At 35.2% G+C, this 27983-nt stretch overlaps 1 protein-coding gene across 1 annotated transcript; it reads left to right on the top strand.

Moving 5' to 3' along the window:
- Nucleotides 1-29: 29 nt before the first annotated feature.
- Ccdc14 (coiled-coil domain containing 14) lies at nt 30-27564 on the top strand. Its single transcript, XM_042669013.1, has 13 exons — nt 30-131; nt 5178-5233; nt 5552-5621; nt 5859-5928; nt 6019-6141; nt 10907-11143; nt 11260-11354; nt 12569-13082; nt 16187-16328; nt 18492-18574; nt 20578-20796; nt 20868-21000; nt 26495-27564. The coding sequence occupies exons 1-13, from the start codon at nt 102-104 to the stop codon at nt 27429-27431; spliced, it is 2709 nt and encodes a 902-aa protein (XP_042524947.1). The 5' UTR covers nt 30-101; the 3' UTR covers nt 27432-27564.
- Nucleotides 27565-27983: the final 419 nt, after the last annotated feature.

Raw genomic sequence — 27983 nt, 5'->3', positions numbered from 1 at the left:
CGGGGGGGCGGGCCAAGGGAGATCGGAAGTCCGCGGCGGTTAATTCCATTTACAGTGTGTCCTGTCTTCTCTCCATCTGTGTTTTACTGAGACTGCGAGAAATGGTCAGGTCCGGATCTCGACCGGGCCAGGTGAGGGCTGCGGACCCGAAAAGTCTGCCGTGGGGGTGGGGGTGGTGAGAGGCTTGAGTTGGTTTGCGGGCCGGGGACGCGAGAAGTTGGCAGTGCGGAGTAAGAACGCGTGGGCCTCCCGCCTCGCGCGGCTGCCCGTGGGTCGCTGTGGGCCGCGGGTCGGTCGTCGTGGACCTCCAGGACGCTGTAGGCGTCGGTCGTCGTGGTTCCCCAGTGTCACGCCTGGTTCCAGGCCGGCCTCACCCCTGGCTGGTGACAGTCTCCTAGCCTGAGAATGTCCCCGCGTCTCAGCCAGCCTCTCTTGGCCCTTCCCGGGGTGGCCCTGAACTGCTTTTTTAAATCGTGATGCAAGTCTTCCAATTAGTATCTTTACCTTGGGAGACTTGTCACCGCAAAGTTTTATAGTTTGTAGCCCAGACCGTTATGCTGCAAACAGCCCTTGAACCAAATAATTATGCTTTTAATCCTAAATATGGAAAAGACATTTTTCACTATCTAGAAAGTGTGGCTCCAAGTCTGTTGGTTTAATGGTGAAAGAAAGCCAAATATGTTACTTCGGCACAAGGAAACAAAATCATTAAGATTTGTTGACTATGAATACAGGAAAATTCAGAGATTAAAAACCCACAAGATCAAAAATTGCAATTATCCAGGCATTTTAGCCAAGTTAAAAAAAAAAGGCACATGAACAAAGTATAGAAAGCCCTCATAACAAAGATTGTATCTAGTCTTTAGATCTTGTTTGCTAAAGACTATTGTCCATCAAAGGAACCAAAGCAGGTTCACGCCTGTAATCCTATCTACTCAGGAGGCTGAGATCTGAGGATTACAGTTCAAAAGCAGCCGGGGCAAGAAAGTCCATCGAATAAACCACTCAAGTGGTAGAGTACTAGCCTTGAGCTGAAGGGCTGAGGGACAGTGTTCAGCCCCAGAGTTCAAGTCCTGCTCCCCCCTTCCCCCTCCACACCCAGGGACAATAGCTTCTGAAGGAATGGCCAACCGTAAGTCCAAGGCAGAAGTGTTTTGTGTGCCCATATACAACATCCATATACAACATACATATATGTATATATACAACATACTATATATATATATATATATATATATATATATATATATTTCCAAGTCACATATCTGGAAAAGAGTTAATATCCAAATTACCACCCAAAAGCATACAAATAAAAAAAAGAATCAAATAATGAACAAATGAATACACCTTTCTTCAAAGATGTATACTTAGCCCACAGGTATATGAAAAGATGCCCAACCTTACTGATAATCAGGAAAATCCAAATTACAACCACAGTGAGATATTACCTAACAAAAGATGTTGTAAGGATATTGAGAAATTGAACCCTTTAGGTGGGAATATAAAAAGCATAGTTGCTGTGGTACTTATGGCCTTCAGCTTACTGGACAAGCACTCCACAAGCCATGCCTTTAGCACTTAAGACAACTGCTATAAAAAAGAGTTTGAGATTTCCTCAAGTTAAAAGTGACAGGGACAGGAGGGAAAAACTGGGAAAGAAAGAAGAAAGGGTGACATTGCCCAAAAAGAAATGTACTGAATACATGAGTACCTGACTTATGAAACAGTAACCCCTCTGAACATCACCTTTATAATAACAATTTCTAAAAAGTTAAAAGTGAGCCAGGTATTGCAACATACATCTATAGCCCCAGCACTTCGGAGGCTGAGGCAAGAGAAGTCTAAGTTTGAGACCATTGGGCAAATGTAATACCTTGATTCAAAAAATAAACAAAAACTTAAAAATAGTACTCATCTGATTCAATCAACTCCACCTCTGGGTATTTGTTCAAAAGATCACCTGGCAGATACCTTTTTTTTTTTGGATTGGTCGTTGGGCTTGAACTCTGGGCCTGGGTGCTATCCCTGCATTCTTCAACTCAAGGCCAGTGCTTTAATGATTGAGCCACACAGTTCCACTTCCGTTTTTCAAAAGGTTTATTGGAGATAAAAGTCTTACGGACTTTTCTGCCCAGGCTGGTTTTGAACTGTGATCCTCAGATCTCAGCCTCCTGAGTAGCTAGGATTACAGGCTTGAACCAGGCTGCAGATTACCATCTTAATATCAGTTTACATCACCAGTTACAGGATAAGCTGACATTTGTCTATGTATACTGTATTGAGAATGACACATCCATTTCTACCAGAAATACATAACCTGAGTTTCATCAGAAGGAAACATCAGACACATCTAAATGTCCAGAGGAACATTTTGTAAATTATCTGGCTCTTTAAATATGTCAAGATTATTATAAGGGCAGTGAACAGCAGCTCAAGAAACTATTCCAGATCAAAAGATACTAAAGAGACTTAAGAGCTATGAGAGTTTATTCCAGTTTGTGATCATGGACCACTTTTTGCCTATGAAGGACAATATTGGGAAACTGCAACATGTGAATAAGGTCTCTAAATTATAAATATAAATGTTGATTTCCTGATTTGATAGTTATAGTAAAGAATAGTGTTTAGGGATGTTTTGTCTCTAACTTAACTTTGTAATGGCCAGATCCCCACTTCCTGCTCCCCCCAAAAAACCTACAATATTTTGTGTATTCAGAGAAAATATGGCAAATGTAAAATGTCGAGAATTGTGGACTCTGTCTGAAGCATATATAGGAAATCCTTTGTACTAGTACTTCAAAATAAAAAATAGCCCCCAAAATAAAAGTAAATTGTTTCAGGGTGCTTTTATCGAGGGTTTGCTTTTTCTTTTTTTGTTTTTTTGTTTTGTTTTTGTTTTTACCAAATGGAGAGAGGGAGGGAGAGAGAAACCATTATCTTACAATTAGGCTATATATTTTTCTTAGATAATGTATTTCTTTTTTTCCTAGTACTACACCCCTTGTTGCTCTGGTTATTTTTGACATAGGGTCTTGCTTTTTGCTTGGGCTGGCCTGGACTGGGATCCTCTGTGCTTTTCTGTATAGCTGGGATAACAAGTACTTACCACTACCCAACTATTGACTGAAATGACCTTTTGCAAACTTTTTGCTTGGGTTGACTTTGAACTATATTTCCAATCCCCTGAGTAGCTAGGATTACAGGTGTAAGCCACCAGTATCTGGCCTTTTTCCTTTTATTTTAAAAGACAACTATCTATTGAAAGGTTTTGTTTTGGGGACTTGATCTTGTGCTATACCTTACATTTTTATTTTGATTCCAGCCAGGGCATAAACATAGATATAACAAAAGGAAAAACTCTGAAAATGTGATGCAGAGATTAGTGGAGCCTTATTTCCTAAAAAGTTAATTCTTACTATTGGCTTTATGATGCTTCATATCTCAAATTGTTTCACAAAGCATAACTCTTCCCAACTCAGCTTTAATTTTATATAAATATATATATATATATATATATATATATATATGTACGTGTGTGTGTGTGTGTGTGTGTGTGTGTGTGTGTGTGTGTGTATGTATATTTTCTCATCCTGACTCTGGTGGCTTATGCCTGTAATCCTAGCTACTCAGGAGACTGAGATCTTAGAATTGTAGTTCAAAGCCAGCTTGGGCAGTAAAGTCCATGAGACTCTTATCTACAGTTAACCACCAAAAAGCTGGAAGTGGAGTTGTGGCTCAAGTGGTAGAGCAATAGCCTTGAGCACAAAGTTTAGGAACTGCACCTGAATTCAAGGATTGGCGCGCATGCACACACACACACACACACACACACACACACACACACACACACACACACACAAATATATTCTTGTAGCATTTCTAGAAGGGCAAGTACATATGTAAGCAAATGATAGAGTATCATATAACTTCAGGAAGTTTGGTAGTTATTACTTAAAGCTGTGTTGTGAGAAAATATGTAGACATGACAAAATATGAATGAAACTGAGACAGTGACTATGTATAGAGATGGAAGGATAAGAGACTTTGAAATCTCAAAATTACAGTTTGGTGATTGTATTTATTGGATACAAAATTATTACAATATTAAAAGCTATACCATAGAAAGTCTGTTATTGCTCTGTCTACTAGATACTCTAGTTTCCATTCCCACAGATGACTATAACTATTTCTAATATTCCAAGATATAAGTTAAATGTAAAGGAAACACATATATTTTCCTTTTTAATACATAAAAGATAGCCCACCTATGTTACTTTTAAAGTCAGCCTTTCTTATTAAAAAAAAAAAAAAAAAAAAAGACCATTGCTTGTTTTGGGACTTTAACTCAGGTCCTGGGCACTGTCTCTGAGCTTTTTGCTCAAGGCTAGCATTCTACCACTAGGTCCACAGCTCTACTTCCAACTTTTTGGTGGTTAATTAGGTATGTCTCATGGACTTTCCTACCTAAGCTAACTTCAAACTGATCCTCAGATCTCAGCCCCCTGACTAGCTAGGATTTCAGGCCACCTGTGCCTTGCTTACAACATTGCTATATGAGATCACCTCCAGTACTCTGGTTTGAACTCAGTTCCTTGCTCTCTAGGCAGGTCCTTTACTGTGAGCCACACTTCTAGCCATTTTTCTGCACTAGTTATTTTTGAGCTTCTTGCCAGGGTGTGCATTGGACTGTAATTCCCCTATTATAAAGTGAGGAGATTGCTTCTGATCATAGCTAGCATGACAGTCACGAAATACCTTTGTTCCTTGCTTTCTGTTTCACAAGGGACATATTTATTGCATAAAGGTTGAGTTGTAATTTTGGATTTTTTAGGATATATCGTAAACAATAAATGACATGCTATATACATACAATTGAATTTTATTCGACCTTACAAAGAGAAGTTTTGATACATGTTACATTGATGAAGCTTGAAGACATGCTAGTCACAGAAAGACAAAAACTATTTGTATGAGGACTATATAGTAGTCAAATTGGTAGAAACAGAATGGTTATTGGCAGTGTGGAGAGAGGATGAAAGGTTACTGTTTGATAGATACACTGTTCTAGTTTGGGAAGGTGGGGGAAAAATAGGAATGACATTTCAAGGTTTGTCAAGATGGCACTTGAAATGATAGCAAGTTGATATTTAGAACCACTGTAATATATTGTATTATAGGTGTTATCTTTGGGAAGGCCCCCTGGATCTGCCAGAATAACACATGGAAAAAAAGGGTAAGTACTTCAAGAAGATTATAATGTTAGGAAAACTCAAGAAATGTTAGATCTTTGGGCTGGATTACATTTTGCCTACCCCAGAAACTTAGACGGGCTTCTGCCTTCACAAGTTCTGCGGAGTAACTTTTTGTATCTACCTATAATCAGTCATTTTAGTGTTTAGCCATCTTTCTGTTTTCATACTATCCTAGCCATTCTAAATATACTTAGATCATCTTGTTTTTCTCTAACTTTTACTGAAAAGACAATGACTGCTTACTAACATGTAGAGAAAAAAAGGCTGTGTTACTTAAGAATATTCATCTTGTTTTCTAGAACCCATTTAAGAAAAGTATCATGCCTTAATGCAGATTCTGGCTGTCCTGGTCCTGATTTAGGAAGACAGGTAAGATTAAACTGAATAGGTAGAATACACACTATTTTAGTTTTCAGGTGAAAACTAAGTAGAAACAATACTAAGGTAAAATATCAGTTGCCCTAAGGAAGTAGAAAGTCTATTGTTTTAAGTGTTTATCAATACTAAATTATTTACAAATAATATAATTAAACTTTGTAATATCTGTGTTTTCCTTGCATTGCCATTTTACATACAAATGTATTCTAATTGATGTTTTCGTCACAGGCTAGACCTGTACGGGGACTTGATGGTTGTGCTTCTTTGCTGCAGGACATTTTGAACAATGAAGATTCAGGTCTTGTGTTTTAAAATGTTTCTTTGGTCACCTTTTCTCAGTGAAATAGTTCTTTCAAATGTTACTAAATTTTTATTTTCATTATTATAGGTTCAGAAGCAGTATATTCAGAAAACAAATCTAATTCAAGACTTTCAGAAAGCAAAATATGTGATTCTAAACAGAAAAGACGTGAAAAACATATTGTTCCTTCGGTAGTTCGGAAAGAAATATGTAAGCATTTTTCTTGTTTATTTAAAGGTAATCCTTAATTCTGGAGATATTGATAAATTGTCAGGATTATGATGTCTTTCATTTAAAATCTTTTTATTTTAGTTGTATGTGTGCTTTGCTTTCATTATTCAGCGTCTGATTACTTAGCAGTCATTTGGCTTATACTGTCATTTTCCTAAGAAGAAAAGTAAAAGATATTTTTAGCTGTGTTTGCCACAGAAAAGGTTCAAACTCAGAATGACATTGAGAAAAGCCCTACTAAGGCCAGAAGTAATTGTTACATATTTCAAATCAAAGCAGACTTCCAGTAGCTCTTTTCTACACTATCCACATTTGCTTTTTGTATGGCAGCACTTACGTGTCAAATGATGCTTATACATCCACTCAATAGTCACTGCTTATATGCCATCCAGAATTCATAGGCTAGAAAGGTTTCATGGACAGACTGAGTAAATGAATGCATCCCTTTCATGAATTCTAGTCAATTAAGACCTAATGAAACATATTGTGATCTTGATCTGTTAGGTAAAACTTTCATGGAAGGTGCTTTGGTGTCATTAATTAATAAGAGCAAGAATATTTATTTCATTTGTGTTATTTGTGTTGGTGTATTGGCAGATTCATTTTGTTGGTGTTTTGTGTGTATGTGTGTGTGTTTTAAAACGTAATAGTAGTAACATAAATGCAGTCTTTCTTTTATGTCTGTTTATGGTTTTTCAATTTGTCTTGGATTATTTAAGACTTTATACCTGTAGTAGAAAATTCAACATCAGTAGAGTTACATGTGAACTAAGTTTATAAAGGAGCTTAGGGTTTGTTTGTTTTTTTTAATTCGGAGGCTTTGATTTTTAAGAAATATTATTAGAGAGTTTATTATTTTATATTGGATTATGACATCTGCTGGCAGAGATATAATACAGTACATAACTCAATTTGATGAGATACCATAAAAACTATTACTTGGAAAGAAGGTAAATGAGAACCACTGCCTGGGACTGTGAGTATGAAATTAGAGAATTCCTTGAATTAGACTGTTCTTATCTAAGGGACCAAAGGAAATCCAAGAATGGAAGAGAGATCTAAGAACCGGGCTAGCAATATGCTGACAGCAAAAGGATATGATTTGCCCCTCCACTCTTAAGTTTCACAGTTAAGATATTTTACAGGTACTTTTCCATTTGATTTATTTTAAAATTATTTTTCCAATAAGAATGAATACTTACCAAAATTTATTAACCAGTTTTGTTGTTGCTCATTTATATCCATTAAGATAGTAAAAGTAGTTATATTTGCTTTGGGTTTTAATTACTTTTGGGAAACATATTTGGAGCTATATTGTAAAATAGCATGATTTATGAATATAAAATATTTGTCTACCCTGAATCTGCAACTATTTGGTGATCAATGTGTTGAGTTTTTACGATATGCTGCACGTTACATAGTAACTTTGAAATATTATTTTACTGTGCAGCAATCTTCTGAAGTAGGTATTCTTTTATATTTCATTTTACTTTATCTTCATATTTAATAACAAAATAAGGTTACATTAGAATAGAAAAAGGCAGTTGATAACCCTTAGATAACCCTTCAACTGAGAAGGGTTCTATCAGATATACAGTTCCCAGACATACTGTTAGGTTCTTGACATCCTTAATTAACCTGACAAGGAAATTGAAGGAGCTAGCAGGGTACCTCAATGTAAGAGAACTCTTGACAATATTCAAAAAGCTCCTTCTATTTTTTTTTTTTTGTTGTTGTTGTTGTTGATCGTGGGGCCTGAACTCTGGGCTGGGCACTGTCCCTCAGCTCTTCAGCTCAAGGCTAGCACTCTACCACTTGAACCACAGAGCCATTTCCAGCTTTTTTTCTGCTTATATGGTGCTGAGGAATCGAACCCAGGGCCTCATGCATGTGAGGCAAGCACTCTACCACTGAGCCACCTTCCCAGCCCTCCTTCCACTCTTATAATCAAGGAACAAATCAACCTAGCCCAGAGGTTTCTCTCTCTAGTGAGGAAACATTAGAGAAGTGATCAAGAGACACAATGGTTATCCTGCTTCTTATAAGATGGAATATGCCCTCCTATTCAATCAGTTTGGAGTCTTCCTTATCCCGGAATCTCTAAAGACTCATGGAGCTCAGTCCCCAAGAGTTGTTCATATCCAACTTACAGTAATATTTCCTTGAGGTGAAGCCCTGAGTTCCCCATACAGCAAAATAATTTTATCTGTGAGAATTCAGAGATGCATCTGTGGTCATATCTATAAACAGCATCCTCAAATAGCATGATTTTGTGATTCCTTGTTGCATTATTGACAGAAACTTCTATAATGATCTTTCTTTTAAGAGTTTCTCCTGATACTCTTAGTGGCTATGATCCTAGTGCTTGTGAGAGTTAGAGGAGAACAGAGAAAGTGCTTATCCTCTTCATAGATCTTCAATGTCTCCTTTTGATTTGCACACATGTTCCCCAGAGCTCAGGCATCACCTCAAACTGGCTTTTCTGGTAACAGACATCAAATTCTGTAGAGTATTGGTTCTGAAGTTTCTGCTGTGATGTTCCCTACATAGTGGGCTACAGACAGGAGTTTGGGCTTCTTCCCAGCATAGAGACAGAGCCTGCAAAAGCTGTGTCCACAGCCTGTGGTGACTGGGTTTATAAGGTAGTCTAGACAGACAGACAGAGCAAGTGGGTTCTTTTTGGATGACTTATGGGTATGTCTGTGATCTCAGAAATACCTGCACAGAAGTAACAGTATGAAGTCAGCTTAGAGATCAGGCCTCTCCTTTTGGCAGTGGCAGATTTTAGAAATCTCCTAGCCAGCTGCGAAATCACTGTGCTCTGGAGAAATGATAGTCTTTTTATTTATGACCATTTTTTTTTCTAGTGAAAAGAGAGATTAAGATGAAAATTTGCTCAAGGTTACTCAGCTAGCACACATCTTTTAAGAGACATAAGCATTCATTTCTGTTAGGCATATACATGGGAGTGACATAGATTACCAGTATGCTTGGCTTCAGTAGATACTATATACTTTATATATATATATATATATATATATATACTATATATATATTTTATATATATATATAGTATATATATATATATACTATATATATATATATATACTGTATACTTTTCTATTTATTATTTACTCTAATGACCTATGATCTGCCAGGGTACTCATTTTTTGTTATAGTGTTGAGCCTTCATTTAGAGAAGAAATCTTATTAGGCAGGGAAATCAAATTTGTATTTCTATTCTAATATATATTTTATTAACCTATTGATTTTTGTGCCAGTCCTGGGTCTTGAACTCAGGGCCTGGGTACTGTCCCTGACTTTTGGGGTTTTTTTTTTGCTCAAGGCTAGGTGCTCTACCACTTGAGCCACAACTCTACTTCCAGCTTTTTTGTGTGTGGTTAATTGGAAATAAGAGTCTCATAGACTTTCCTACCCACTCTGGCTTCAAACTGTAGTCCTCAGATCTCAGCCTCCCAAGAAGCTGGGATTACAGGTGTAAACCACCAACACATGGCTATTGTAATCTATAGAACAATGCTATGTTGGAAATTTTTTCACTTATGAGTTTATTAATAACATATTTGTGTTTTGTATGATGATTAGTGAGGGAAATAATAAATAGAACAATGCTATGTTGAAATTTTTTTCACGTATTAGTTTATTAATAACATATTTGTAGCCGGGCACCGGTGGCTCGCGCCTGTAATCCTAGCTACTCAGGAGGCTGAGATCTGAGGATCATGGTTAAAAGCCAACCCGAGCAAGGAAAGTCCGTGAGACTCTTATCTCCAATAAACTGGAAGTGGCGCTGTGGCTCAAGCGGTAGAGCGCTTGCCTTGAGCTGAAGAGCTGAGGGATAGCGCCCAAGCCCAGAGTTTGAGCCCCATGATCAACAAAAAAAAACAACAAATAACATATTTGTGTTTTGTATGATGATTAGTGAAGGAAATAATAAAGTGTAAAATACTTCGCTGTCTAGAGAAGCTTATAGTTCAGTCACAGAGAGGACTTTAGCAATGTAGGACAATGGTATACATGATTTAAATAGACAGTATGTGCTTTGGGATAGTGAAGAACAATTGCTAGGTTGGAGTGTAGTTGAATTGGAACAAACTTCATAGAAGAGAGAAACTTTCAAGCAAGCCTTGGTGAGTGGGTAGAAATGGATGATTCATAGTATTGTTACAGGAAGGCAAAAAAGGCTTGTTGGGTATCTAAGTGGGCTTGACTAGAATGAAAAACTTGAGGTAAGAGTGATGAAAAGACAGAAAGCAGGTTTGGGTCAGGCTTGAAGAAACTTCTAATGCCAAGCTAAGATGTTTATTTCAGTGGTATATAAATTGTGCTGTTTTTACTGATTTATCGCAAAGCTCTGACTTTCTTATTGTGTTTTATAAACTGACAAAGCATAGAGATGTTATTACAGAATGTACTTTCTTCCTGATTCCATTTGCCCATGAAAGAATGAAGTAGGTTAAGAAGCAGGTGAAAATTTCATTAGACTTTTAAAAGAGGGAGCATTTAAAAAGGATTTTTAAAAGTTAACATAGACGATTTTGACTAAGGAAAATCAATTCATTATCTACTCTTAAAAGAATTTGGATATTTGGGCTGCTTTTCTTTACAGGGTGATATACATCATACACTTCATAGAAGTGTATTAAACTATGTCTAATAATGGTTTTTCCTCTTAAGATCTTATGGTAAAAGTTTTTGAAACTTTCTTCCTCTTCCACATTAGTATCTTTTGATAGTAAGAAACAGATACCTAAAGATGCTTCGACTAAACATGAAAAAGACACATCAGATATGGTGCAAAATTGGTCATTACAAGATCATTATAGAATGTACTCACCAATAATATACCAAGCCCTCTGTGAGCATGTACAGACTCAGATGTCACTGATGAATAACTTGGCTTCAAAGAAAAGCCCTCATGGGATTCCTGCTGTATCTTGCCATACTCCATCTGGTTCTGGTTAGTATGAGTGATGTTTTTAAGAAAATTGAATATAAGTGATAATTGAATTGCTTTGTTATTGTATAAGCAATATGAGATGTAAATGATTTTTTCCCCCACATTCTTACCTTTAGAATCTCAGGCAGCAGCACTTTCTAGTTGTGGCTTTGGTAGCTCCACTCCAGCCTGTTCACCTCAGCGGCCACCTTGCCTTCCATTGGTTCATTCTGTAGGTACTTCATATACTGTATGAGTAATTATCATAGGAGTGGCATATTGAATTTACTGATTGGATTTTTAACATATTAGGGTGTAAAGACTTTATTTTTTCATTTTTTTTTTAAATTAGAAAATACTCAGGTGGGTTCCGGTGGCTCACACCTGTAATCCTGGTAACCCATAAGACAGCCTGGGCAGGAAAGCCCTTGAGACTCCCAATTAACCACCAGAAAACTGGAAGTGGCACTGTGGTTCAAAGTAGGAGGGCACTAACCTTGAGCAAAAACTCAGGGACAGTGCCCAGGCCCTGATTTCAAGCCCCATTACTGACAAAAAAAAAAAAAAAAAAAAAAAAAAAGGAGAGAGAGAGAGAGAGGAAGAGAGAGAGAGAGAGAGAGAAAGAGAATACTTATTTGATTATTAAGGACAAAAGTTAGAGGAGAAGAGATCTATAAAAAATGTCTGCTATCACACCATCCATAGTGATACTGTTTCTCAGTCATTGTATTCTCTATATACATTTTATTTTGTGTTTAAATTTAAGGTTACTTTCTTTTTAATGTAATACTTAATAATAATGAAGGACTTATAAACAAAATAGTTTTATATTTTGCTCCTCAATTGTTATTATATTTCTTTTAATATATACCTTATTAGTAAGTAGTTAATTCTGTATTTAATGATTATACTATGGTCTGTTACTAGCTATTTGAGTAACAGCCAAGTTTCTACCACTCTAACATGTTTATAAGGGGATGGGGTAGAGTATTTTTTCTCCTAGTGCTGGAGATTGAACCCAGAGCTTTCTTTATGCTAGGAAAGTATACTATAACTGAGCTACATCTTCAGTCCAATATATTTTTGTGAAAGATTTTTATAAGCTTGAGCTTGTTTTCTTAGAAGGTAATTTCCCAAAGTAGAAATGTTTTAGTCCAAAATAGATTAATTTTTGATGCATTTCAAGCATGTATTTGTTAATACTGTTTTAGTCATAGTTTTATAATGTCCCCATATTGCGAAGTGTTTTAATTAAGCTTTAAAATACTAGTTCTTTATTGTGCTCAGGATAAATATAGCTTATTTTTAAGCTACAAATATTTTTTTAAAAACCAGTTATCTAATGTTAGAACATTATTTTATTTCTGTTTTAGTTTGTTATAAATAGTACCTGGAATTGAGTGCTCACATGTTCAAAGGTTTCTTTTCAACCTGGCTTGCCTTTAGGAAGTTCAAACGGATGATAACAAGTTTGCACCACAAGATAAAACAACTTCTGTGAACTTCCTCGATATTCCAAGAAATTCATTTAATAACCATCCTGGAGCTCAGTGTAGCTTGCCCCCAAATGAAAAAGCAGATATTCCAACATTGCAGCAGCTGAATCTTACTAATTGGATTGTGCCACAACAAACAATTTCTGAAGAAGCAGACCTAGTAAAGTGTTTTCAGACACATATGTCTCTGTTTCCATCTTGCGGAAAAGAAACTGTCCCGGACATTCAGACATGTGGAAGCCTCACTCAGTCACAGCCAGCTTTCTTGGCCACTAGTGAAGAAAGATGTGCCAGAGAACAAATTGGAGAGACCACAAATGAAGGAAAGTGTTTAAATGTACATGTACAAGATGCAAAAATAGTCAAAGATGTACAGAAGCCAAAAAATGTGAACCAGACTGCTGAAAAAGTTAGAACTATAAACTACTTGTTGGGAGAGCTCAAGGCCCTGGTATCAGAACAAGGTAGATGAGTATTTTTCTTTATAATTTTCTCAAACATGGTGTTATACTAAATAGCAGTGGTATAATCAAGCCATCATTCAAATGTAAAATAATTGACATAGAGTTTATTGTGCTTTCCATGTTTCTAACTGATAAGGAAATGAGTTCTGTTGGTCATATTATTACTTTTTAGGTTTGATCCCTTCCTGCGGATTTGAAATATACTGGAGAATATCAGACTTTCAGTCTTCTTGCAGTGTGTATTTATTCTGTTTGATCCAAATGGATTTTGAAAAGATTCAGAGAATTTATAGAGATAAAATTATAGTGCTTAGATGATCCCTCAAGATGACTAACTTCCTACAATAGGCTGATTCTTTGCTATTTAAAAAATTGAGGGAAAATCCGGACACTAGTGGCTCACACCTGTAATCCTACTTACTCAGGAGGCTGAGATCTGAGGATTGCGGTTTGAAGCCAGCCTGTGTAGAAAAGTCTCTATGAGACTTTTACCTCCAATTAACTACTCAAAACAAATAAAAAACAAAAAACAAACAAAAAAACCGAATTGGCTTTGTGGCTCAAAGTGGTAGAGCACTAACCTTAGCAAAAATTGCTCAGAGACAGTGCTCAGACCCCAAGTTCAAGACCCACAACTAGGGCTGGGAAGGTGGCTCAATGGTAGAGTGCTTGCCTTGCATGCATGAGGCCCTGGGTTCGATTCCTAAGCACCATATAAGCAGAAAAAACTGGAAGTGGTGCTGTAGCTCCAGTGGTAGAGCGCTAGCCTTGAGCTAAAGAGCTGAGGGACAGAGCCCAGGCCCAGAGTTCAGGCCCCACGACTGACAGGGAAAAAAAAAAAAAAAGACCCACAACTAACACACACACAAAAGTTGCAGGGGAAAACAACCTCAAATTCCTTCTCCATCATTTCTTTAATAACCAACAACTGTACTTGACAAAGAGCTTTTTGAGAAGTAACCCAAACATTTGCATACCTTTTTTAGTTTACTTTTAAGGTTTTTCTCTTAAATCAAGAGTGAGTCAAACTGTTCTTGAGTGAGCCAGTCTGTAATCACTTACTTTCATTTTATAATATGTATTTTTGTATAGTATGTATATACTTTAAAAAATGTATTAGCAGCTTATATTAGTAATTCAGAGAATGATTTCACTGATAACGTTTCCACATGTTTACAGTATGTTCAATCAATTTCATCTCCTCTATCACTCTCAATTTTCCCACCTTCCACCCTTATATTTTCTTATATATAACACACACACATACACATAAAAGTGATGAATTATACTTGGAATGAGTTACGTACTTTCCAGACTTGATTGTGTGAATTCTTAACATGTACAGGTTGGTTGACACACACAGAATCCAAAAGTACTGTGGAAATAGTAAGTTACAGCTTTAGTATATTCAAATTGTCTTGTTTTCAAACCTTCAAATTATGACTATCCACTTAGGGTATTTAACTCCTTTATGCAACTACTTAATAAAAATTGTTGCTACCGACTTAATCAAATATTTAATTATAACAACAACAATAATAGTAACAGTATTTGGTTTTACTTATTGAAAACCATGTGCTTGGCACTGTGTTGTATTTTCTGTACATTATTATTTGATCCTCACAGAAACCTTATGAAGTATTATAATTGTCTCCCATTTCACAGATAAGGAAATGGAGGCTTGTAGAAGAATATCTTATTTCATCTTCCCAGCAATGCAATGTAGTATTGTTATTATTTCCCTATAACCATGAAGAAACCTAGGCTTGGGTCAAACAAAAGATACAAATTTTAGTTAGATAGAAGGGATAAATTCCAGAGATAAATTGTACAATATGGTAACTATAGTTATAACAATGTGTTATATTCTTCTCATTTTCTGGATTTTCAATATTCTCACCACAAGTTTTATATAGTATCAATACAACATGTTATACTTAATCTACCTAATAAGTATGTGCTGATTTAAGTGAATACTTCTTTTAAAAACATTGTTTTTTTTAAAGTTGAGTGATTTGACCAAGATTGTAGCTCTAGAAAGTCCTTGTTCCCACAGACTGTGAGAAAAAGCATTCTACAAAGACTGAGGAGTTTGCTCAGTGATTAGGCATCTTATTTAATGTGTGCATATACTTCTCATCAAGATCTTACAAATTCTTTCAGTCGAATAAAATATTGTAACTTGCATATACTTTCAGCTTCTTTTTTATATCAGTTAATACATAATTCTAAATTTTTTTTTTTTTTAATTTTTTTTTTTTGTCGGTCGTGGGGCTTGAACTCTGGGCCTGGGCGCTGTCCCTCAGCTCTTCAGCTCAAGGCGAGCGCTCTACCACTTGAGCTACAGCGCCACTTCCGGTTTTCTGGTGGTTTATTGGAGATAGGAGTCTCACGGTCTCTCCTGCCCGGGCTGGCTTTGAACCGCAATCCTCAGATCTCAGCCTCCTGAGTAGCTAGGATTACAGGCGTGAGCCACCAGCGCCCGGCTCTAAATATTTTTAGTCCACAAAAAGCTTGAATGGGAGTGAAGGGAAAAGTATAAAAGATTTAATACTTACCTTTGGTTTGTGTCTGTTTGCCACATGCAAATTAATTTTTAAAAAATCATAAAAATATGGTCAGTTTTATTGAGTCTACTTTATAAATAAAATACTATTTTAAGGAACTGTCACTCATTATTTTGACATATAGATAATCTAACGTAAACTATTTTTGCACCAAAATCAAAAGCTAAACTGTAAATATTCCTAGTGTAACATCATAGGAGTTTACTATAGACCTTTGGTAAATCTGAACTAGGAAACATGTCTAAACTACCTGTGATGGGTAAGTCAACCACTAGTTGACTTAACTGAAAAAAAAAAAAAAAATCCTAAATAGTCCTCTAATTTAAGATTAGTCTTTAGTTTGTGGAATTTAATTTTCTTAGAACTGTTCTAAGTAAGCAAATGCAAACAAGAAAAGTGAAAAATGTGATTTGTTAGATCATAAATAAATGAAGTATATAGCAAGTGTGCACATTTTTTCTCTTTTAGTAACAATTTTAATAATCCTGTCTAAAATCAATTTAAAATACTGATTTTATTAATTTCCACCTTTTGTAGAGGATTCAGAAATTCAGAGGTTAGTAGCAGAATTGGAAGCATGCATATCTGGGCTTCTAGCAAAAAGTGGAAACATAAATACCCAAGTTGAAATAGCACTGGCCATGCAACCATTAAGAAGTGAAAATGTTCACTTGCGACGGTAAGATTTTATAAGTTTTTTTGTCTATAAGGCAAAGATCCATAACCAGTACAAGATTTCAAATGAACTATCTTGGAAAACTGATTTTAGTCTTACTTTATTCTACTTTTCCCCATTTTCCAGAGATTTCTAGCATTCTCTAAGTTGTCTGATATGTGTGTGTGTGTGTGTGTGTGTGTGTGTGTGTCTGTCTGTCTGTCTGTCTGTCTGTCTGTCTGTCTGTCTCTGTCTCTGTCTCTGTCTGAGGATACAAATTCCTTTTACTTCATGAATCCTCTGTCTAGTATATGTTTTCTGGGAAAAAACAAAGTATCGATAAATATTAGTGCATTCACATACTTTGGACCAGAACTGATTATCTCCCTATCATTTTGTAGTATAAAATAAGACACATGGCTTTTCCTAATATAAATGTCTGTAACACAATTCTCCCCTGCTAGTAGCTAACTATTAGTAGCAACATCACACTTAGAAATAGGAAATAAATCATTTAAATTTTTTTGGCGGGGCGGGGGGCAATTTGGGGCTTGAACTCAGGGCCGGGCACTGTCCCTGAGCTGCTTTTGCTCAAGGCTAGTGCTCTACCACTTGAGTCACAGTGCTACTTCCAGCTTTTCTGTTTATGTAGTGCTGAGGAATTGAACCCAGGGCCTCATGCATGCAAGGCAAGCACTCTACCACTGAGCCACCTTCCTAGCCCTCATTTAAATTTTTGTATACTTTTCTTCTTTGCTATCTTGTTGTAATTATACTCTTTTTTTTGGGGGGGGGGATCCAGTCGTGGGGCCTGAACTCTGGGCCTGGGCGCTATCCCTTAGCTCTTCAGCTCAAGGCTAGCACTCTACCACTTGAGCTACAATGCCACTTCTGGCTTTTTTTCTTTTTGCTTATGTGTTGCTGAGGAATCGAACCCAGGGCCTCATGCATGCAAGGCAAGAGCTCCACCACTGAGCCACCTTCCCAGCCCCATACTCTTAAGAGAGATTCAAACCACTGGTCTAATCTTGAAATATAAAAGAAATTGCAAATATATTATTAATGTTATCTTTGAGTGTTTCAGTGATGAGTCCCTTGTCTGTTCATCAGTGTACTTGGCAGGGAATTGGAGACATTTTCCTGTGCTTCTGCAGTGCATTGTGAATGTGTCCCAAGAAAGTGTTACTGTTGATATAGACACTGTCAGAGATGGTACTTACCAGGGACCTGATAGAAAGTAAGAAAATAGTATTCCAAGTTGGAAAATATCTAAAACTTAATAGATCTGCAGCTTACAAAATCATGACAGTAAGATTTATTTGTTTAGGATTATTTTTCTGGAGATTATATAGTCTAGGGCTGGAAGTATAGCTCAAATGGCAAGGTGCTTGCCTTACAAGCATGAGGACTTGAATTCAAATCTCAATAGTGCAAGGAAAAGAAACAACAAAAAATTGATAGTAAATGTATACATTACAAACATTTATTGAATGTTTTGTTCTTTTTATAATATTTAATTTTATTATAAAGGTGAGGTACAGAAGTGTTACAGTTACATACATAAGGTAGTGAGTACATTTCTTGTCAAAACATTGTTACCCCTTCCCTCATTTTTTCCTCACTTTCCTTCCCCACAACTCCCCGCCCCATTTTATTCTTTTTTTTAAAAATTTAATCCATTTTATTCTTTATACATGTTTTCTTTTTAAATCTTCCTAACAGCTCCATGAAAGTCTCAGCAAAGTTAAATAATTTGTGCAAGGTCTTATATCTAAAAGTTGCAGAGTTAACTCCAAGGCCATTTGATTTTAGACCACAAACTACTAATTTGTAGACTGTATACTGTCTCCCTTAGGAACTAGAAACTAGCCTATTTGTATTTTGGTGTATTTTGTGAAAAAAAAGAATAATACTATAAGCCATTGAAAGTAAGCAAACTTTGAAAAAATATTAATAAGAGAATTGTATTTCTAATTCCTTTGTCTTAAGTGGGTTGTCTTTTTTAAAAAATTAGAATAGTATTCTGTATTAAAATTCAAGATAGTGTTTTGGGTATTGAGGTAGACTTCTGCTGATCTACTAGGTAGCTTTGTGTATTTTCATTTTGTCTTTTTTGATAGACTGTCAAATGTACACTTAAATGGACTTGATATTCTTGCATTCATAGTTTTTTGTTATTTCATTTAGGCAACTGAAAATTTTGAATCAACGACTCAGAGAACAAGAAATAACTGCAAAGGCATCTGGTACTATGAAATGTAATCTTGAATGTAGGTAAAAGAACTGTAAGGATTGATATTAATGTCTTTGTAATTTTGAAAAAAGTACTCTCACTTTTGTGCAAACAATGAAATGAAAATCCTTATCTAATATGTCTTTGTGCACATCTATTACTTTCTTTCTTTTTATTTTTCCTCTGCTTTGATGGTACTGGGGTTTGAGCTCAGGACCTTAGCAGTTGCTAAGCAGGCACTCTGCCTCTTGAGTCATGCCTCCAGCTGTAATGGGAACATTTTTATAGGCTATAGTAATAGAATTTGTGATACAAATGCTGGGCATACACATGCAATTTTGACAGATATCACCAAATAGACTTTATGTTCTTTTTCTATTATGTTTGGTTTTGAGACAAGGTCTCAAAGTGTTGTATAGGCTGGTTTTAATCCCCTGGGCTCAAGTTATCCTCTCTCCTCACCCTCCCCAGTAAGTGTTAGTAGGAAATGATAAATAGCACTGATGTTTTCTTTTTCTACAAACATCAGTTGCCAAATTGTCTTTATGGATCACAACACTTAAGAGAAAAAACTAACAGTTTTGAAAAAAAGTTGAGAATTTTTTTTTATAATCTCAATATTTGTCAATTTCTGAATAGTAAAATACATTTAAAAAGCATCAAAAGGGATAGCTCTTTTTTTGATACATGACAAGAGGATTAATGTCTTAATACATAAGTATCTCTTTTAAAGCAATAAGAAAAATGAGAGCATCCAGAAGCGCAATCACTTCATGAAAATATTGACTTTATAATTTCTGATAGATGATTCTGGTTCTACTGTAAACCAAAGATGGGGATAGGAGGGAGAGTAAGAGAAAGGAGGCCAAGAGAAGAAGTCGGGAGATAAATAGTTCCCATATAAGTTTAGATTTTCTGCCAGACACCAGTGGCTCATGCCTGTAATCCTAGCTACTCAGAAGGCTGAGATCTGAGGATAGCAGTTCAAAGCCAGCCCAGGCAGGAAAGTCTGTGAGACTCTTATCTCCAATTAACCACCTGAAAAGCAGAAGTAGAACTGTGGCTGAAGTGGTACACTGTTCACCTTGAGCTGAAGAGCTGGGACAGCGCCCAGGCCCAGAGTTCAAGCCCACGATTGACAAAAACACAACAACAAAAAAAGTTTAGGTTTTCTCTTTTTGTTCTCTTGTACACTTTCATTATTGTTAGTTTTCTTCTTATTTTAGTATATTTATTACTATTTGTAAATACTTGTTTAGAACTGGGACCGTGTCTGATTACTTCTGTAAAACCATGTTCTAATACAGTACCTTACATATAGAAACAATGTGATAGGTCTCTAGCAGTCTGACAGGAAAAAAAAAAAAAAGATGAGAACTTGTGAGTATAATATGATTCTTTTATATTTAAATATATGCATTTATTTTTTTTTATTTAAAAAAATTTTGTTGGTCATGGGCTTGAACTCTGAGCCTAGGCAATGTCCCTGAGCTCAAGGTGAGTGCTCTACCACTTGAACCACAGTTTTCTGGTGGCTAATTGGAGATAAGAGTCTCACGGACTTTTCTGCTTAGGCTGGCTTTGAACTGCGATCCTCAGATCTCAGCCTCCTGAGTAGCTAGTATTGCAGGCATGAGCCATCAGCATCTGGCTAAATATATGCATTTTTATATAAAATATTATATATAGAAGTGTTTTCTGGACAAATAATAAAAATTAACAATAATTATTGTTAATAATAGTAGAGCCAGGGCACAGTGAGGGAATCATAGGGTGTCATTGGCACTTTATGACACTTGAATTATTTGCTTTGCACATATATTATCTTTTAATTTAAAAAGGTAAAAATAATGCTTAGAAAGTATCAGTTGGAGAAGAAAAGCATGACTTCTGCCAATGACTTGAAAATGCATGTAGTATTTATTTAGAACATAATGCACATGATTAAAATCAAATTTTAGGGCTTGCTTTTTCTAAAAACAAATCTTTTGCAGTCTTTTAATATTGGGAAATTACTATTTGATCTGTTTTGTCTTACAGTGTTTTCTCTTCAGTCATTGAACATGTCACTACAAAATCAATTGCAGGAGTCAATAAAGAGTCAGGAATTACTACAGAGTAAAAATGAAGAGCTCTTAAAAGTGATTGAAAATCAAAAAGATGAAAATAAAAAATTTACTAGTTTATTTAAAGACAAAGATCAAACTCTTCTTGAAAATAAACAGCAATTTGACATTGAAATGACAAGGATAAAAATTGGTATGTGTTTGGACTACGGTTCTAGTCACATTTTAAAAAGAAAAAAACTGAAAACTTTCTTGTTGTTTTAGAATTGGAAGAAGCCCTGGTCAATGTGAAAAACTCCCAGTTTAAGTTAGAAACTGCTGAAAAAGAAAATAAGATATTGGGAATAACACTACGCCAGCGTGATGCCGAGGTAACTCGATTGAGAGAATTAACCAGGTAAAATTGACTTCCACAACCCAGCTTTTGCATTTGTAAAGTTCAAATAAGGTCAAATCTGCTCTCTTTCCTGTATCCTTTTCTCTTATTTTGCCAGTGTTTCTTTCTGTAATTGCTAATGCTTTCTCCTGTTTTAAACATGTCTAACTGTTTTTTTAAACTGTAACTCTTAAGTAACAGATTTCCATTATATAACAAAATGGTTAAACTCTCTGGTTCTGAAGTCTGAGAGTCCTAAATAGAATCTCAGGTCTGTTGCATATTATCTGAACAACTTTGAATAAATTATTTTACCTTTCTTAAACCTGATTTGTAAAGTAGGTATGTAAGGTTGTTCAGGAAACTAAAAAATAATTCAAGAAGAGCATTTAGCTTTCTAAGTTCTCATGCTATTTGGTCTTGAGTAAGTCATTCAAATCTCTTTGACACTCATTTTCTTCATTTTATCAATTAAAAAAAAAATGAGTTGGCAGGAAATCCTCATAATATGTTTGTTCTTTAGCCAGTCTTTTTTCAAATAAGTAAAACTACTGTCTTCACACAGTTCAGTTTTCTTTTTTTTAATTTTTATTTATTTTTTATTGTGAAAATACTGTACAGAGGGGTTACAACTACATGGGCAAGATAATGAGTACTTTTCTTATCAAGCATTGTAGCCTTCTCCTTTGTTTCCCCTTCCCATCCCTTCCCATCCTCCCCCCCCCCCCCCCGCTCCCCCTAGTTTTCTTTTGAGATGTGTTAAGAATTAGATTTCTAACAATGTTTTTAAATCCCAGAAAAGTTAGTTATTTTAAGCCTGAAAAAATCAGATCTGATCCTGCCTTTAAATGATCCTAGAAGTACATAATTCCAAATATAAATAATCTAAAAAGAAGAAAAAAAATATAAAAGTTTTACATATAAAATAGTCTATATCCTCAGTTTATAGATCCATTTTGAATTATAATCTTGAGGGAAGCAGACAAGGCAGTAATATATATGCATATATATACTCACTCAATTACTAATTTTTTTTGTTTTATTGTTTTATTATTTTATTTTAATTGTTTTATAAACAAAATAATGTTAATACAAAATCTTTTTTTTACATTTAATAGAGTAGTTTTCTTCAAACTTATAACAGGATCTCTACCAGTAAATTCAATAAATCACACATTAACAAAATAAAAGATTAAAAACCATATGATTATCTTAATAGCTGCAGAGAAATTCAACACCTTTTCATGATTAAAAAACAACAGATTAGGTACAGAAAGAATCGTTTTATCACAATGAAAGTCATACATGACAAGCTAACATCATACCTAATAGGGAAAAATTAGAAAACTTCCTTCAGAGTGAGGAACAAGACAAGGTTATAAACTCGTACCAATCCTTAAAGGTGGTACCGTATGTCCTACTCAGAGCAATTTGGCAAGAGAAAGAAATACAGATGTTCCTTGACTTTGCAAAGGGTTATATATTTTTAATTTAATTTAAATATAAAGGTCATGTACAGAGGGGTTACAGTTACGTAAGTAAGGTGATGAGTACATTTCTTGTTGAACATTATTACCCCATCTCTCATTTTTCTTCCATTTGCCTTCCCCTCTGACCTCTCCTCCCCCAATGGGTTATATTTTGATAGACCTTTTCTAAGTGGAAAATGTGCTCAGTACTGAGATAAACCAATTTTAAAAAAAAGTCCTAATTCTGAGGCTGAGGAAATATTTAGAAAATGTTATGAATATTTTGATTAACCATACAAATTTATAGAGTGTAGTGTGACAGATTAATAAAACTGTGATGGTGAAACAGAATAGTTAACATTTATATTTTTATATTTCAAATATTTTTTAATTTTTTGAGGAACACATAATAGTTATACATATTTCTGACCTATAATTTGGTATTTCAATATATGTATATAATGTTGATATGAACCACATATCAGGGTGGCTAATAATTCTGTATCCTTACTGTGCAATCATTACTGGTGCTTGGAGGAAAAGAAAATAAGTCAGTGTAGCCAAATGCCATTAGAGCACACCTTCCTGGCTCCACAGGGTGTGGTGTTCAATTCCGGGCAGAATCTGTATTAGTTTCTTGGTGTTTCTCTTTCCTTCTTTTGATGCATATGGAATCACAACTATCTTATTTATAAAATGCTTTGATTATTTTTCCAAGTCTTTTCCATATTTGTTATTTTGATTTGTTCTCTTGTCTGAAGGGAAAAATAGATGGGAAAACTAAGGCTAGTAAGGCTACTAAGTTAATGCCAGAGCTGGGCTTAGAAATCTCATCTCCTTAGTTCTAGCTACATTTTCTTTCTCACACATGGTTTTTGATAAATAGTTTATTTCTGGTGACAGCTTTATTCCTAATTGAGTCTAATTAAACCTTAGCTTTTGTGTGTGTGTGTGTGTGTGTGTGTGTGCGTGTGTGTGTGCGTGTGTGTGCGTGTGTGTGTGTGTGCGTGTGTGTGCGTGCGTGCGTGCGTGCGTGCGTGCATGCCTGCCAGTACTCAGGGCCTTTGCACTGTCTCTTAGCTTTTTCACTCAAGGCTAGATCTGTAGCACTTGAACCCACACTTCCACCTCTAGTGTTTAGATGGTTAATTTAAGAGTCTCATGGACTTTTACTTCAAACCTTGGTTGTCAGATCTCAGCCTCTTGAAACCTAGAATCTAGGATTACAGGCAAGAGCCACTAGCACCCAGTTAAACCTTAGCATTTTTAATTTTTTTTATTGTGAAAATACTGTACAGAGGGTTTACAATTACATGGGCATTTTTAATTTTTTTAACTTGAACAAAGCTTTTATTTTGTGTGTGATTTTTTTCAAAGAATGCATGCATATAATATTGTAATACTAATTTACAAAGTAGAATCGAACTTTATAACATACAAATATGTTTTTTAAAAAGTTTAATTACTAGTTCATTTGTGGATATTAATATTATCATTTGATTCTTAACCAAACTTGTTAAGAAAATAAACATTTGCCAATAGATTCTAAAAGCAATACAAAAATTCTAGATGTATATTAAATTATTCTGCTTAGAGAAAAAATAAAAAATAAAATTGCAGTATGATTCAAAGATAAAAGCTTTAAAAGTTAACGCATGAAAAGTTTCATGTCTGCGTATTAAAGTCCTCAGACAATTGACAATGTTTTCTGATTTTTTTTCTCTATCTTCATTGTCACACTAATCACAGTCTCAAATATATATGCAATCGTTTTTTAGGATCACATTTTTAAAACAAGGAGAAATTTTAAACACAGAGAGAGTATTATAAACCTACAATAGTTCTACTGGGACTGAAACTTGGAGTGTAGTATGTGCAGTTTTGTAGAACTGGGTAATCAGAAGATCATAGAAGGCGTGAATAAAGGCTACTAGCAAGGTGTGTTCACCGTGTATGAAGTGATACTACTTTAGAATGGCATTAAAGAGCTTGTAGGCTTGTAGTATTGGGAAGATGGCAGTGTGTCAGTAGATTGATTCTTTGTTAGCATTTCGTTTATTGTTGTTTTATTTTTATTTGAAAATGTTAAAAACGGGTTACATTCGCATAAGTCAGGCAGAGTACACTTTCTATTGGAAATGTAATTTCCTATTGGAAATTCCTTTGTTCGCTCCTAATTTTTCCCATCTCAGTTGTAGAAAAATGAACTATGTTGAAAACCTTAGCATTTTTCATCTGAGCTAGATGAATGGATGGATGTTTGCTTATTTGTTTATTTAACAAACATTTCTTAAATGTTATGTTCTATGTATGTGTGTGTTTTAAGCTTTTTATTAGCATATATTAATTCCACAGGAGGGGTCCCAATGGTTTTATTTTCATACACACATACAGTGTACTGTGATCAAACTCAAGTTTCTTTTACTCAGCATGTACAAAGCACTTACCAAGAAATTTGGTAACAAAAAAAGAAATCTTTCAGAGTGAGTATTAGTTTAATTATTCTAACCATAAATACACATGGAAGTCTAAAGGAATAAACTCACCTGATGTCCTGGGCTGTAACCTGAGCGAGAATTTTCATTCTCTCTTCAGCTTTGCTTCCCTAGTTTGTAAAAGACTGCCTCTCTGAAGATGATCCATTATTGCGGGAGTCTTCTATGTTGTAGAAGACACAATTGTTCTTCTTTATTCTTTCAAAGGATCTGCCTGCCTTTTCATTTGTTTGTTAGGAATGAAAACAAATTTGCTTGCGATTGTAGCCTTCCTTTTCTTAAAATTTAACCTAATGTAGAAAGAGAAGGGAACCAATTCTTAGAGAATTGTCTAATGTCTAAAATGTTAGATACATATTATTGGTCTCTTTTTACAACTCAAGAATTCTCTTGTCAGTTCTTTTCCATTTTTTTAAAAACCTCTTTTATGCTAGCCACATCCTGCCTCTTGGGTGATTAATTGCACTGTTTAAATGACTATGAAATCATAATGGGTAGATTTACTACAGTCTCACAAATATTAAATATGTTTAGTAGCACCTGTTTTTCTGAAGACTCAACAACAGCTTTAAAGTGCCACATGTATTTGTTGATGTTAATTTTTGCTTTGTGTTTTAAATTTAAAAGCTTAAACTTTGAACTTAATTGTACCTAAATTGATCCATGCTGGTAATTTATAGTGTGTTTGGTAGCATCTTTTGCATTTAATCATTTGGGAACATCTCAAGTACCAGTTGGATTGGTATAACCACTTTAACATTAGAAGGTAAAGCAGTAAAGTCTTGACAATACAGCCAAATCTGCATGGTCATCATCCAATCTCTATAGTCAACCTTAGACATTCCATGTTTGCTTTTGTACCTGTTGTTTAAATAATCTCTTAGGAAAGAAATTTCTAGTTTGTAATAATTCAGAGAGGAGCTTGACATAGGAAACTGAGATTCAGAAAGAACAAATAACTTGCCGAAGATCATAGTTAATGATAGTAGTAGGATTTAGTTCCATGCTGTCTAACTTCTAAACCTATGTGGTTTTCCTTCTAGTGTACTCTTCTGATGCTTCCTGTTATTACCTAATTATGACAGATAATTGTCTATAACCATCCACTTTTTTCCAGTATTGTTCCAGCATCCTTTGCATTTTGAATAGAAGGAAATAATTTTTACTAGATTGCAGTGCAAATGAGTAGTGGATTTTCCATTTTGCTTTGTATCTTAGCTTACCACTATTAGGTTGGTTTTCTTTTTTGTCTTTACTCAGTGATTGTTTGCAGTGTTGCTCAAGAATAAGTCATTCTGTTCCTCAAGAGAAAAATATTATGAACCTTTATAGATTTTCTGAAATCCAACATTTTTTAAAGACCACTTGTTATTTTAGTTTACTCTTACCAGAGCATGTTGCCTGATTTTGTGCTTTTTATAGCTAGGTTCATATTAAGAATCAGACACTTGTTTCAAATCGTTGTTTTTTAAAGATTGGAGACATATATATAAATTAATGACTGAAACAGGTAAAATTTTGATAATTATGCCACTAAATTCTTCTTGGCAGAACTTTACAGAATAGCATGGCAAAGCTGCTCTCAGATCTTAGTGTGGACACTGCTCGTTGCAAGCCTGGGAATAACCTTACCAGATCACTTCTGAACATTTATGATAAGCAACTTGAACAGAATCCAGCCCCTCTTCACACTTCCATAATGAGCTACCTAAATAAATTAGAAACAAATAACAGCTTTGTACATTCAAATCTACTTTCTACAATTAAGAATGAGGAAACCATAGATCTAAATAGTCCTTATGAAAATGTTCTGCCTCCCAAAGGCCTTCCACATAATGACACTAGTGCCATGGAGGGAATATCTGTACCTGGGAATCTTTCTATCCTTTCAAAACAGGGTTCTGATGTGGAATGTGAAACCATGACTTTAATTGAAGGGTGTAATTTGGATAATACAATTTATATTCCTTTGGCTAGAAGCACTTCTAAAAAGCATTCACCACTTCCTAAAAGAGTCTCCCCTCAGCCCAAGATAAGTGTTTCTGCAACACAACTAGTCAGCAACAGTACATTTATCTCTGAAACAAAAAATAAACTGTGTGCACCTGCAGTTGATTCTTCAAAAAACGAAGCAGAAGATGTACATCCAAACCTTTCCAGCACAGCTGATATGGAAGACATAGAGCTCCTCAAGAAAATAAAGGAAGCAATTGGTAAGATTCCTGCTGCCACTGAGGACACAAAGGACCAGACTGCACATCACAGTCCAGCAGTTTGTCATGCTACCAGTGTTCAAAGGAAAGGCAATGCTAATGCTGTTTGCGATGACAGCTGTTTAAATTCTGACTTGATGTCAGACTGGAGCATCTCTTCTTTCTCAACGTTCACTTCTCATGATGAACAAGACTTCAGAAATGGCCTGGCAGCTTTGGATGCCAACATAGCTAGACTCCAGAAATCCTTAAGAATTGGTCTTATGGAGAAATGAATTCAGAAGAAAACTGAGTGTTTCCTCTTTAAGATTAGAATTTTGCTACATTAATGTTGTATTTTAAGCTTCTTTGGAGAAATTCTTTTTATGTTATTAATTATGGAACAATAAATTGAAATAATAGATTTAATGTTTAATCTTATAATAGATTTACTGTTGGAATATCTTAGCCTATAAAAAGTCATAAGAAATTACAGATTGCTGAGACTAAAGCTCTAGAGGACTAAAAATTATTGTAACATTTTAATTTAATGCTTAGCAAATAGAATTCTTCCATTAATATGTAACTGCTGGGTTAAAGGTGAAATTTGAAGGCATTTCTGGTTGTTTGAAAGGATAATGGGAAGGGAATCTCTATGAACAATTATACTCAAACTAGAGTTTCTTTCCTGGTTCAGGATATTTGTTTGTTTTTTAATGACATGGTGCCAAAAAGGTACCAATATGTCCACCTCATAAAAGGCATTAATTGGTTCAAGAAAATATGGATAACATCCTCAATTAATTTATGGTCCTTAAAATCTTAGGAATTTAATATATTTTTATTCT

The sequence above is a fragment of the Dipodomys spectabilis genome, unplaced genomic scaffold (genome assembly GCF_019054845.1).
Source record: "Dipodomys spectabilis isolate Male_0828 unplaced genomic scaffold, ASM1905484v1 ptg000017l, whole genome shotgun sequence".
NCBI lineage: Eukaryota > Metazoa > Chordata > Mammalia > Rodentia > Heteromyidae > Dipodomys > Dipodomys spectabilis.
Note: the sequence above shows the minus strand (reverse complement) of the source record. Positions and strands in the feature narration are given on the sequence as shown.